The following is a 15,070-nucleotide window of genomic DNA, read 5'->3' on the forward strand; positions in this document are numbered from 1 at the left end:
TCCCATAAAATGTATTTAATTATCTTTGATATGCTTTTCTTGGTTAAGCAGAATTGTGGAATAGGAGACTGAAATCATGATTCCTTTAGGCACAAACGTGTGACTAAAATCTCACTAAACACTTAACCTGTCTCTTATTTTTTGGGATCATTAAAATGTTTTCATTCTTGCAAACCCTTTCCTTCCTCTTGTATGGTTGCCTTCTCTCCTCGCCAAATGTCCGATATGCTGCATCAATCTCTTGGCTTGCATGGCTTGACACTTCTTTGCGCTCAAATAAAACTCAGTAAGAAATCTTAAAATAGATAAATCCCTGAGAGCGACTGCCTCACCATGTGATGTAATCGAAGTATCCGTTCTTATCAGGATCTGTAATCCGACGAGAAAGGGATGCTTGGCTTCCTCAGCCTTTCCTCTGAAGAAGAATCTGGCATTTCTGTCTCATGTCAAGCCACTGACTCCATTTATGCACCAGCGGGATATATTTATATATACATATTTTTTGGTGTCTTTTTTTCCAGAGACAACTAATCTCATGCTATTCTACACATGTTGCAATGAGGCTGAGAGGAAAACATGCTGTTTTATACAGTAGCTAAACTCATACTATTCTATACATTTTGGAATGAGGCTAGGGAATTTATCATTTTTAAAGCTAATTTCCGGCTATTCTACACGTTTTTGCAATGCTGCTGAGAGACAAGGTTGCAGTTTTACAACTGATTTCTTATAATTCTATTTTTTTTTACATGGCTTATGATGTGTTCATATCTTACCTGGGTAGGGGGGAGCAACCATAGAGATCCTATTAAATTACTAGACGGGCTATGTTATAAACCTTCAAATGTCCAAATGGGGTGAAAATGGCAGCCATATTGGTCAGGGAGAAATCCAAATCAGTCTTTTTGGAATTAATGCCATTAGAGGCATAATCCTGATTTTTCTTACACAGGAAAATCAAACGAAGGCATGTGATATATCAGAAATGGTGTAATTTAATGACTGTTGACCTACAATATTGGCCTATAATCCTAAATACAGTTTATACAGGTTTTGTACACATTTTCTGTATATATACCCTCTAAAATATATGTAAACATACCATAAATGTCTAAAACCATACATTTTTCTTGGAAAGCTGAGAGTGCTGTTATATGATACAATACCAGTGCTTGTTGCATTTACAACATTTAAAATCCTATCATCTACTGATTTCAGTCAGTGTATGGCTGTAGATTGATTGCATTGTTTGAATGGAATATTGGCATATTAGCAGTTAACTTGTCAAATTAAACGAAGTATTCCTCTGGCTGGCTTGCAAGCTAATAAACATACAGTGCAGATAAATTCTTCAAATTAATTATTTTACACACCATGGTTGACCAACTCCCTGATCATGTTATAATATTTGTGTATATATTTATTTTGGGGGGTGGGGGCCACAGAGCCTGTGATATGTGCGTGATATGCCAGCTAAACATAAACACTGCTGTTATAATACAGCTAAAGCCATTTCGACAATGCTGAGTCGTGAAAACAATTCCTCTCCACTGTAAAATTGCTTAAAAGTTTAGCACAATTGCAACTATAGCTTGGCATAAGGTTGACCGGATCCAGCCATGAGTACCCGGCCAGGAGAATGTGGACGGGGTTGGGCTGGAAGTGATAGCCGGGTCAAGTTACACAAAAAAAATGCTTGTTCCTACTCAGGACCCTTTTAACACCCATCCCTGCCACCGTTCCGAGCGCTCAGCATACACTACCATTTCTCCAGAGGAGCTGCTTTCTTCAATCCGTCCAAACTTTTGTGCATGGATGTTACTCGGGACGAAATAACGTGCTACACCATCTAGTCTAGATCTACATGTAGGCTATTTCAGTTGAGGCACAACATTTTTCAAAGATTTTCTAGTTTGGTTGTCTTTGGCAATAATTCGATTTCTATAGATACATTTTTTGGGGGGGATGCGCCAAAACGTATTTTTTTTATGTGTTAATGTTTTAACTGATTTGTTACGTTTATGAAATCAAACACAGATGCAGTAAATTGAGAATGACCGCTATTATGTTGAAGTGCCTTGTCTTGGCGCTCTTTATTTGCGGGCACAAAGTCCTGACCTACCCGCGAGTTGAGGGTGGCCAGGACCACTTTGATTCCATGGACAGTGACAGCGCTTCAACCCTGGCATTTGTGTTCGATGTTACTGGCTCAATGTATGACGACCTCAAACAGGTGATAGATGGTGCCTCCCGGATCCTGGAAAAGACCCTCAACCGGAGGACAAGACCCATCAAAAACTTTGTCCTCGTGCCATTTCATGACCCAGGTAAAAAAAATATTTAAAAAAACATGTTTCATAACCCTAATTATTTCTTACAAGGGTAAGATATTTAGCATTTTTGAAAAAGACAAATGACAATAGGCCTACATTATTTACATGAAACAATTGACATTAAACAATAAGGCCTCAATCAGATCAAACATTAAAGGAACTGTCCAGTGTTTCCAGATTTCTATGAAATATGACATAATTACAATAGGAGTGATGGGCCAGCTCAATTTATTCAGGAGGATAACATAATCCTCTGAGGAAATAGCAAGCATTTTTAACACTTCTGTTTGAGATACAAATTTAAGGTGGGTTTTTTAAAACTGTTAATTTATTTATTTATGCTTTGGCCACAAATACAAGTATAGGCGCCACTCTTCCACTCAACCTCTATGGGAAAGCTGGAGCTTGAAAAAAAGAGAGTGCCCTAATGGGGGAGGGTGTTTGAGCCCAGATGAGAAGCATATGCTGTCTTCTGGTGTGTAATTACCCCAATCACCCCCATCCACCCCTCCGGAAAGCCTACCAGCCCCAGTAACCAACCCTGGGTGGAAGGGCTGGATGCTGAGAAGGGGATGGTGTGCTCGGCTAGCAACACTAACGCCACACATTTGATCTGTGTCTAATTTAGTATGCCCTTGGGGACTTTGTAAGCCTCCTAAGATTGCAAAGAAACAGGGTGATAAAGAGGCATGACAGTGTCTATGTTGTATGGGCGCTTATGACTGAAGTGGGGACAAAGCCTTAAAAAGCCTGAAAAAATTATAGTGGGGGAGAGAGGGATCAATAAATACTCACCAGGTAGTCTGGCAGTCTGACATGTCCACGTATTATCAATGTCTAAAAGTTATATTTGGTAAGCAATGTGATGGCAAAGCTTGAAGCACACACACACACACACACACACACACACACACACACACACACACACACACACACACACACACACACACACACACACACACACACACACACACACACACACACACACACACACACACACACAAAAACACCCACACTGCCCCTAACCCAATCTACGGCCTCTCCCTCACAGAGTGAACTGTTCTATATGGCAAGCTATTCTATATGACAGACAGTATATTCTCTGTGTGTTGATTAATGTTTACTGCTCCATCGACCAGCCCCTGAAGGATTCCAAATAAGTGTCAGATCTTAGCAGGCTGTTATTAGTCACGTTGGGGTCCACTGCAGTATGAGAGGGGCTCAGGTCACAGAGAGTGTCGACTTCAGCACTAAACACAACTAATGATTCCTCCGTTATCATGGGCATTTTGAAGATGGCACAATACCACCACAGACATGCTATATTTAAGCAATAAGGCACAAGAGGGTGTGGTATATGGCCAATATACCATGGCTAAGGTCTTTTCTTAAGCACGACAAAGCGGTGTGCCTGGATACAGCTGTTAGCCGTGGTATAGCCATATACCACAAACCCCTGGGGTACCTTATTGCTGTTATAAACTTAAATTCAGTTTTGGTCATAGCTGTGGTATACCTTGGCCTTCAGCCAATCAGCATTCAGGGCTCAAACCACCTAGTTTAAAATATAGCATCTAGCATGTACTGTATGTGATACTTAATTGTCCACAAGTAATGATTTAGGGGACTAGACATTATTTCTGGCATAGGCCCTCAGATCCTCAAAAAGTTCTATAGCTGCACCATCAAGAGCATCTTGACTGGTTGCATCCCCGTTTGGTATGGCAAATGCATCGCCCTTGACCGCAAAGCACTACAGAGGCTGGTGCGGACAGCTCAATACATTACTGGGCTCCCTGCCATCCAGGACCTTAAGGCTCGAAACATTTCCTAAACATTTCCTAAAACTCCAGCCACCAAAGCCATAGACTGTTCACTCTGCTACCATCCGGCAAATGGTAGATGAGCATTGCCTCAGACCAACAGGCTTTGAGACAGCTTCTACCCCCAAGCCATAAAACTGTTAAATAGCCCGTGCCTATAGTAAATGAATGGTACCCAAACTATCTGCAATGGTTCTATCTTGCACTGACCCTACGCAAATGTCATGTCGTGTGTATAGGTGGCAGGGAAGTCAGGCGCAGGAGAATCGAACTTGGTATCAATGCAGTAGCTTAATAACGTAACAAAAACACAGCTCCAAAACCAGAGTACATAAAAGCAAAGTGGGTACGAGGACCCATTGCGCACCAATACAACCTTCACGAACATGAAAAAACAAACCATCTCTGACAAGGGGAAACAGAGGGTTAAATACACAACAGGTAATGAATGGGATTGGAACCAGGTGTGTATGGAGACAGACAAAACCAATGGAAAATGAAAAATGGATCAATGACGGTTAGAAGACCGGTGACGTCAACCGGCGAGCACCGCCCGAACAAAGAGAGGCATCGACTTCGCAGAAGTCGTGACAGTACCCGCCCCCGACTCACGGCTCTAGCAGCGTGTTGACACCGGCCTCGGGGATGACCCGGACGACGAGGCGCAGGGTGATCCGGATGGAGACGGTGGAAATCTCACAGCAGGGAAGGATCTAACACGTCCTCCACCGGAACCCAGCATCTCTCCTCTGGACCGTACCCCTCCAGTCCACGAGGTACTGAAGGCCCCTCGCCCAACATCTCGAATCCAGGATGGATCGAACGGAGTACGTCGGGACCCCCTCGATGTCCAGAGGGAGCGCAGGAACCTCCTGTACCTCAGCCTCCTGGAGCGGGCCAGCCACCACCGGCCTGAGGAGAGACACATGGAACGGAGGTGTTAATGCGGTAACCTATAACATACCTCGTTCACTCTCCTCGGGACTTTAAACGAACCCACAAACCGCAGACCCAGCTTCCGGCAGAGCAGGCGGAGGGGCAGGTTTCGGGTCGAGAGCCAGACCCTGTCCCTCGGTGTGAACACCGGGGCCTCACTGTGGTGACGGTCTGCGCCAACTTTCTGGCTCAGTACGGCTCGCTGAACGAGGACGGCGTCCCATGTTTCCTCCGCACGCCGGAACCAATCGTCCACCGCAGGAGCCTCGGACTGACCGAGACAGAGACCCCAGACGTTCCATGAACGCCTTCCAGACCCTAGACGTGAACTGAGGACCCCGATCAGACAAAATATCCTCAGGCATCCCATAGTGCCGGAAGATGTGTGTAAACAGGGCCTCTGCAGTTTGTAGGGCCGTAGTGAGACCGGCAAAGGGAGGAGACAACAGGACTTAGGTAAACGATCCACAACGACCAGGATCGTGGTGTTACCTTGTGAAGGTGGAATATCTGTTCAGAAATCCACCAACATGTGCGACCAAGGCTGTTGTGGAAAAGGTAAGAGTTGTAACTTACCTCTGGGCAGGTGTCTAGGAGCCTTGCGCTGGGCGCACACTGAGCAGGAGGAAACATAAACCCTCACGTCCTTAAAGTGGGCCACCAGTACCTCCCACTAAGACAGTGCACATCCGACCAATCCCAGGATGACCAGAGGAGGGTAAAGTGTGGGCCCAATAGAACAGCCGGTCGGGGACAGCAGACGGAACGTACAGACGTCCAGCTGGACACTGAGGTGGAGCGGGTACTGCACGTGAACCAAGCTCAATGTCCGTGTCCAGCTCCCACACTACCGGAGCCACCAAACAAGAGGTTGGGAGTATGGGAGTGAGATCCAAGGTCCGCTACTCTGTCATACAGCCGAGACAGCTCGTCTGCCTTAACGTTCTGGGAGCCTGTTCTGTAAGAGAGGGTAAACACAAAACGGGTGAAAAACATGGCCCACATTGCCAGGATTCAGTCTCCTCGCCTCCCGGATGTTCTCCAGATTGCGGTGGTCAGTCCAGATGAGAAAAGGGTGTTTAGCCCTCTCAAGCCAATGTCTCCACGCCTTCAAAGCCCTGATGACAGCTAACAACTCCCGGTCCCCCACATCATAGTTTCTTTCTGCCGAGCTGAGCTCCTTAGAGAAGAAGGCACAGGGGCGGAGCTTCGGTGGCGTACCTGAGCGCTGAGAGAGTACAGCTCCTATCCCAGCCTCGGACGCGTCCACCTCCACTATGAATAGCAAAGAGGGATCCGGATGAGCCAACACAGGAGCCAAGGTAAACAGAGCCTTCAGATGCCTAAAAGCCCCGTTCGCCTCAGCTGACCACTGCAAGCACACCGGCCCCGGATAAAAACCTCCGGGAGTAGTTGATAAACCCTAACAATCGCTGCTCCTCCTTCACCGTGGTGGGGGTCGGCCAATTACGCACGGCTGCAATGCGGTCACTCTCCATCTCTACTCCTGACGTGGAAATATGATGCCCTAGGAAGGAGACAGACTGTTGGAAGAACAGGCATTTCTTAGCCTTGACGTACAGGTCATGCTCCAACAGGCGACCAAGCACTCTGCGCACCAGGGACACATGCTCGGCGCGTGTATCGGAGTATATCAGAATGTCATCGATATACACCACTACAACCTGCCCGTGCACGTCTCTGAAAATCTAATCTACAAAGGATTGGAAAACTGATGGAGCATTCATCAACCCATACAGCATGACGAGGTACTCATAATGCCCCGAGGTGGTACTAAATGTCGTCTTCCACTCGTCTCCCTCCCGGATACGCACCAGGTTGTACGCGCTCCTGAGATCCAGTTTAGTGAAGAAGCGCCCCGTGCATTGACTCAATCGCCGTGGCGATAAGAGGTAGCGGGTAACTGTACCTCACCGTGATTTGATTGAGACCTCGATAATCAATGCACGGGCGCAAACCTCCATCCTTCTTCACAAAAAAGAAACTCGAGGAGACGGGTGAAATGGAGGACTGAATGTACCCCTGACGCAGGGATTCGGAGACATATGTCTCCATAGCCACCGTCTCCGCTTGCGACAGGGGATACACGCGACTCCTGGGAAGCGCAGCGTCTACCAGGAGATGTATTGCACAATCCCCCCCGTCAATGGGGTGGTAATTGAGTTGCCTTCTTTTTACAGAAGGTGAGAGCCAAATCGACTGTGGGACCCCCCTTACGTTATCATACACAAAGGAACGGTGGCCTCCCTGATAAACCCTGACACCTAATGGTTGACTATCTAAGGAGTGAACGGTCAAGGGTACATCCATGGGAACAATGGGGATCCCTAAACTATAAGCTAACACTTTAATAATGAAATTCCCAGCCGTGCCTGAATCTACTAGCGCCTTATGCTAGGAACGCGGGGAGAGAAAAAAAATCAGGAAAAGTGACAGACAAACATATGTGCAACAGAAGGCCCTGGGTGAGAATGGTGCCTACTCACCTGGGGTGACGCCAGAGCGCCCTGCTTGCTGCCTTGATTCCCAGAGGAACCAACCCAGCACCGACCAGCAGTGTATCCCCTGCGACCACATATAGTGCATGAGTGGTAACCCCCTCCAGTCTCCCTGCGCACCGTCCCTCCCAGCTCCATGGGTATCGGAGAGGGGGTGCGGGAGGATGGAACAACCAGACCCAGATCTGGACGTCCGCGAGTAGCAGGCAGGTTGTCCAGCCGGATGGACAGGTCCACCAGCTGGTTGAAGGGGAGGGTGGTGTCTCTGCAGGCCAGCTCCCGACGGACGTCCTCGCATAGACTACAGTGGTAATGGTCGATCAGGGCCCTGTTGCTCCATCCAGCGCCGGCAGCCAGGGTCCTAAAACTCCGGGGCAAACTCCTGGGCGCTCCTCGTGTCCCGCCTCAGATGGTAGAGGTGCTCACCTGCCGATCTTTCCTCGGGTGGATGGAAACGGCGGGTGAACTCCTCAAAATGTTCCATCGCCATATCTCCCTCTCCACACACGGAGCTGTCCCACTCCAGGGTGGACCGTAAACCCTGGCAGTTGGCAGCAATTCCGTCGTACCCATGTGGCACGGATAGACGGATCCCACTGGGTTCAGGCGGGAAAGGGGCGCTCAGGATAGACCCCTGTCGTGCTGGTGGAGGCACTGGAAAAACTCTCTCCCAGCGGTCCATATTCTGCATAACACGATCCATGCCGGCACATAGATGGTAAAGCTTCTCCGTATGCTCCTGGATGCGCTCCTCCATCTCCATGGCCGGGGTACCTTCTCCTGCTGACTTCATATATTGGTCAGAGTTTCTGTCACGTCATGTGTAAGGATGGCAGGGTAGTCAGGCGCAGGAGAATCGAACTTGGTATCAATGGAGTAGTTTAATAACTTAACAAAAACACAGCTCCAAAACCGTAGTACATAATAAAAGCAAAGTGGGTACGAGGACCCATCGCGCACCAATACAACCTTCACGAACATGAAAAAACAAACCATCTCTGACAAGGACATGAGGGGAAACAGAGGGTGAAATACACAACAGGTAATGAATGGGATTGGAACCAGGTGTGTAGGAAGACAAGACAAAACCAATGGAAAATTAAAAATGGATCAATGGTGGCTGGAAGACCGGTGACTGCCGAGCACCGCCCGAACAAGGAGAGGCATCGACTTCGGCAGAAGTCGTGACAGCAAACCATATACACAGTCACTCACACACACTACATTGATACTTCAACACAAACACACATACATACACATTACACACACACACACTCACACTCACACACACACTTTTACACTCATCATTTGCTGCTGCTACTCTGTTCTTTATTTTAATGGTATTATTATCTATCCTGATGCCTAGTTACTTTACCCTGCCTTCATGTACATATCTACCTCAAATACCTTAATATTATTATGATCTATCCTGATGCCTAGACACTTTACCCTGCCTTCATGTACATATCTTCCTCAAATACCTCATACTCAAGCACATTGATCTGGGACTGGTACTCCCTGTATATAGCTTCATTCTTGTGTATTTAATTTTATTCCTCGTTTTAGTATTTTATTTTTGTGCATTGTTTGGAAGAGCTCATAAGCAAGCATTTCAAGGTAAAGTCTACACCGGTTCTATTCAGCGCATGTGACAAATACCATTTTTATTGGATTTGAGCAGCATGAACTGCTGTTGAAATTATAAGTGTAGTACCTCCATTTAGCTATTAACTCCAGAAATCATGGATGACTGAGGACTTGAATTACTCTATGTGGCAACTACAACATCCTTTCCCCATTTTGATTATGTTCCAACAGATAAAAAATAAAACAAATAGGAAAGACCTATAGTTTTCATAGTAGATCATCAAGCACCCTATAATTTTTTCAGTGCAATTGAGTTAGCTTTTGAATTATATGTTAATAACATCCACATTATGCTTTCTCCTAGACATTGGCCCTGTGTCCATCACCACTGACCCAAAGAAGTTCCAGCAGGATCTGCAGGAGCTGTTTGTCCAAGTGTGTACCAGAACCAAAGCCTGATACAAATTTATAGCTATACCATCTCTGCCAGAACATCCGCCAGACTCCATATGATAGGCTTAACATACTTTATATCAATCTGTAGACCAGGAAGGATATAGAATATACAGGATATGTAGATATGCAGACTGCTTAGAATATGAAGCCAATAGTCTCTACAGTCAATACAGTATACGTTTCGAAACTAAATAGGATTATGGTTAGGCTACACAGCACAGGTCTTTAGACTATGCATAGTGATGCATTTCCTGTTCCTATTGAGGCCCTCAGTGATGGAGTTGGATCAATGGTCTGTGTTGTCTTCTCTCAGGGAGGTGGAGACTGTCCAGAGATGAGTATAGGAGCCATAAAGAAGGCCCTGGAGGTGTCCCTACCAGGCTCCTTTATCTACGTGTTCACTGACGCCAGAGCCAAAGACTACCGCCTCAAACGGGACGTACTGCAGCTGGTGCAGCTCCGACAATCACAGGTAATAATTACACTCTAGAAAATGCTGGGTTGTTTGGTTGACCCAACAGCTAGGTTGCAGGCGTTGGGTCACTTAGTTGGGTTGTTTTCTTTAACCTTTAAACGTCTAGCCACATAGAAATGCATTGAATAACACATTAATAAATGGCTGATGTAACGGCTGTTGTTGGTGGAAGGAGAGGAGGACCAAAGCGCAGCGTGGTAAGTGTTCATTTTTTAAATAAAACAACTGAACACTGAACAAAACGACAAACGAACAGTCCTGGAAGGTGACGAAAAACACTAAACAGAAAATAATCACCCATAACTAAAATGGGGAAAACCACACCTGCCTCTGATTGAGAACCATACCAGGCCAAACACATAAACACAACATAGAAAAAATAACATAGACTACCCACCCCAACTCACGCCCTGACCAAACTAACACAAAGACATAATAAAGGAACTAAGGTCAGAACGTGACAGCTGAAAAGACAGTAAAAAAAATAAAGGAATAAAGGAATAAGGTTTTGAAGTGTCTGTCCTATATCTAGGAGATTATTTTTTGACACATATTTAACCCCTTATTTTTGTTATTCTTATTAAACAACATACTAACTCTAAATAAGTCAGGAGCAAGCCAGGTAGCCTAAGAAGGAACAGAAGTGAATTATTTAGGCTACATTATTATTATTTCGAGGCTATAGCCTGCCATTTAAGAAATCAATTGTGAAGCATTTGTGACACGCTACAGGCTGGAAGCAACACTCAGCATGTCAGCAAAACATCATCAACAGCACTTCAAAAACATGCCTATAAATGTTGCAATAAGGCTGTATAAAATTAAATTAATTACTTAGAATGAAATAATAATGAATCAGAAAGTGCCTTATTAGACTACAGTCATTCTACAGTGCCTTTGAATTCACTTTCAGATATACGAGTTTGACCAGTCTTTGGTTTGAGGATCATGCGGTGAGCTATGCATGCCTAGTTTATTAATTTAGCCTAGCAGATGCTCTTATATTCCCATGCCCTAATCACTGTCAACGCAAATCTATTTTATAACAGCAATATCATGGAATAAAACATTATACATGACAAAAAAGTTACAGTGGCGTATAGGCCTACAGTACCTGATGATACGTGGCTGCTGTGTTAAACAACAAATGGCTTTTTCTTGAATTAATTGATGATCAGATACTTCAGTTGTAACGGGTTCTGTTGCGCTACAGTTTTACAGTTGATAGACAACTTTAGCACTGTTTCAAACTTAGACTATCCTCTTTTTTTAACAATAGCCTGCATAGAAATCAAAATGTCTGTGGTGCTGCAGCGTACACTCATTCATTGTCATGCTCTGTTGTGGTATTAAAACATATTCTACTTGTCTCCGGTCATGGAAAATGACAGAATTGCATGAAATGCGTTTATAAAATAAACATTTCCCTTGGATCGCTAATAACATGATAGATTCATGCAGTGTTTTTATTATAATGATATATTTTCACCCATACCCTTGTCCGCGATGGTCTGCATATCCACAACCTTCTGGCTACTCTGCCATGTAATGTTTACAAAACGAAGAACAGTTTCTAAAAGTGGATATCTAACTCTCTGGGCTGGGTTTCCCCCCCAAAACATTGTAGCACTAAGATAGTCTTCCGTCCATTTAGTGTCAATGGAATTAAGATGATCTTAATGCTACGATGCTTTTGTGAAACCCTGGTTTGTCCTAGGAGTGAGGGTAAACGATAGGCATGTTCTCTGCTATCTTTGTAAGTTTTCAAGGAGGGTCGGTTAAAATATATTTTACTGAATGTAGGGCCATCCATTTTTATTTCAGAGAGGTCCAATTTTCTCCAGGCACACCTCATTATAAATAACGTACAGTCTCTTACATAAGTGTACGAGTTCAATAAAAGCCTATATAAATCCCTTTGCTGGGGTGCAATAAGGTGGCAGATCCTTATTATAATATTCTAGAAGAATGTGGAAAATGCCCCCCAACAATTATACATTTGCAGTATATACAATTAACATAATGAACAGGAATTACATTTACGATCACAAGGTGGCCAATAAGATATGTCAGAGCCTACGCCTCCAAAAATTCCTACGGATTACGTTCAAAGATTCCAAGGTAGTAGGTCAATCCAGCATGAAGGTAATAAATAGTCAAATTATGGTTAAATTAACCCATGTTTGGGTAATCACACAGCCCAACTAGCTCAGTCAAAATAACCCAGGATGTGTTCCGTCCAATATTTACCCAGCACTGGGTTACCAAAAAACCCAAATTAAAGTTGTTTTTCACCCAGCACTTTTTTAGAGTGTGATAGCAATGTATGATAACAGTATTCTCATGAAAGTTCAGTAGTAATAACCATCCACCGCTGTCTTCTGTGTGCACCCAGGTTGTGTTTGTGCTGACTGGGGACTGTGGAGACCGCTCTCAGCCTGGGTATAGAGCCTATGAGGAGATCGCTGCCACAAGTTCTGGACAGATCTTCCACCTGGACAAGCAGCAGGTCAATGAGGTGAGATTCAGAAGAGGAGAGTCATCAAACTCATTTATATACAGTACCTGTCAAAAGTCTGGACACACTTACACATTCAACATTCTACATTTTACGTTGTAGAATAATAGTTGAAGACATCCAAACTATGAAACATATGTAGTAACCAAAAAACTGTTAAACAAATCAAAATATATTTAAGATTTTAGATTCTTCAAAGTAGCAACCCTTTGCCTTGATTACAGCTTTGCACTCTCAACCAGCTTCACCTGGAATGCTTTTCCAACAGTCTTAAAGGAGTTCCCACTTATGCTGAGCACTTGTTGGTGCTTTTCCTTCACTCTGTGATACAACTCATCCCAAACCATCTCAATTTAGGTCAGGTAATTGTGGAGGTCAGGTCATCTGATTCAGCACTCCATCGCTCTCCTTCTTGGTCAAATAGCCCTTACACAGCCTGGAGGTGTGTTGGGTCATTGTCCTGTTGAAAAACAGATGATAGTCCCACGAAGCGCAAACCAGATGGGATGGCGTATCGCTGCAGTATGCTGTGGTAGCCATGCTGGTTAAGTCTGCCCTGAATTCTAAATAAATCACAGACAGTGTCACCAGCAAAGCACCCCCACACCATCACACCTCCGCCTCCATGCTTCACGGTGGGAACCACATATTCGGAGATCATCTGTTCACCTACTATGTGTCTCACAAAGACAAGGTGGTTGGTACCAAAAAGCTCCAATTTGGACACATCAGACCAAAGAACAGATTTCCACCAATCTAATATCCATTGCTCGTGTTTCTTGGCCCAATCTAGTCTCTTATTCTTATTGATGTCCTTTGGTAGTGGTTTCTTTGTAGCAATTCCACCATGAAGGCCTGATTCACACACCCTCCTCTGAACAGTTGATGTTAAGATGTGTTACTTGAACTCTGTAAAGCATTTATGTGGGCCGCAATTTCTGAGGCTGGTATCTCTAATGAACTTATGCTCTGCAGCAGAGGTAACTCTGAGTCTTCCTTTCCTGTGGCGGTCCTCATGAGAGCCAGTTTCATCATAGCACTTGATGGTTTTTGCAACTTCACTTGAAGAATCTTTCAAAGTTCTTGACATTTTCCGAAATTGACTGACCTCATGTCTTATAGTAATGATGGACTGTCGTCTCTTTTCTTATTTGAGCTGCTCTTGCCATAATATGGACTTGGTCTTTTACCAAATAGGACTACCTTCTGTGTTCCTCCCCTGCCTTGTCACAACACAACTAATTGGCTCAAACACATTAATAAGGAAAGAAATTCCACAAATGAACTTTTAATTGAAATGCATTCCAGGTGACTACCTCATGAAGCTGGTAGTTGAGAGAATGCCAAGAGTGTGCAAAGCTGTCATCAAGGCAAAGGGAGACTACTTTGAAGAATCTCAAATATAAAATATATTTTGATTTGTATAACACATTTTGGTTACCACATGATTCCATATGTGTTATTTCATAATGTTGATGTCTTCACTATTATTCTACAATGTAGAAAATAGTAAAACATTTTTATAAATCTTGAATGAGTATGTGTGTCTAAACTTTTGACTGGTACTGTATATTTTTTCAATCACACTCATGAGGGTGTGCTGAGTCAATGGTCAACCATAAGTGTGATTTTTCTGTAAGAATTGTAGGTTTTTAGTCTCTTCAGGACATCTGTTTAAAAAATACAGGCAGGTTCAAATGAACACATGGTGTATGGAGAATATTTTATATGTAAAAGCAGTCGAAAGAATAGCTATATGAACCCGATCTCACTCATACATGTAATCATAGTGTATTGTATTGACACACATAAAATATTTTTTCAGTGCATATTATTCCAGGAACTATATAGTGGTGAGTGATTACTTTATCTCAGCATGTAACTGAACCACAAATCTTGGAAACCTAAGTCAACGGAGCTCAATAACTCGCAGTCAAACATAAAACAAGACAGAGTTTCCTTTGGGAGAGACACTGGTATCCTGCATGTCATCAGAGGAGACTGGAAGGTGGCCCACTGAACCCCTGAACCCAGCTCTCTCTGTGTGTTTTTATGTGTTTCTGCCTTTCTTTCAAATCATGTCGGTCTTTATGTATTCATGTGTATGTATGCATGGTGCGTGTATCTGTGTGGGATCTGGTTCTAATAACACTTCATAACCTCCACAGTTCATTGAGGAGTGTTTGAATGTCAGAACCACATTGCAGGGCATAGCTGTGCAACAGTATAATGGTTAATAATGAAGAGCTGCGGGACTACATTCACACCATCAACAGAAACCAGTCCTCTCATCGTGGGCCCCAGCTGGCCAGAGTGTGGATAGTGCTAGACCAGGTTGGATTGCCTTTACATGTTTTAAAGTGACCACTCTCACCTTTCAAATGTTATGCTAATTGACAAGCTCTCCACTCATTTAGCAAGGA

General features: G+C 44.1%; 1 protein-coding gene across 1 annotated transcript in view; it reads left to right on the top strand.

Annotated features, from left to right (window-relative positions):
- The first annotated feature begins 1,781 nt into the window (after positions 1-1,781).
- The window catches only part of LOC124036249 (hemicentin-1-like), an 83,389-nt gene continuing 70,100 nt past the window's right edge, over positions 1,782-15,070 (top strand). The window contains exons 1-4 of the mRNA XM_046350559.1: positions 1,782-2,327; positions 9,563-9,633; positions 9,968-10,126; positions 12,525-12,647. Coding sequence (XP_046206515.1) covers positions 2,054-2,327; positions 9,563-9,633; positions 9,968-10,126; positions 12,525-12,647 — 627 coding nt within the window. The 5' untranslated portion in view covers positions 1,782-2,053. The remainder of the gene's footprint in view (positions 2,328-9,562; positions 9,634-9,967; positions 10,127-12,524; positions 12,648-15,070) is intronic.

This window comes from Oncorhynchus gorbuscha, linkage group LG05 (assembly GCF_021184085.1).
Source record: "Oncorhynchus gorbuscha isolate QuinsamMale2020 ecotype Even-year linkage group LG05, OgorEven_v1.0, whole genome shotgun sequence".
Lineage (NCBI taxonomy): Eukaryota > Metazoa > Chordata > Actinopteri > Salmoniformes > Salmonidae > Oncorhynchus > Oncorhynchus gorbuscha.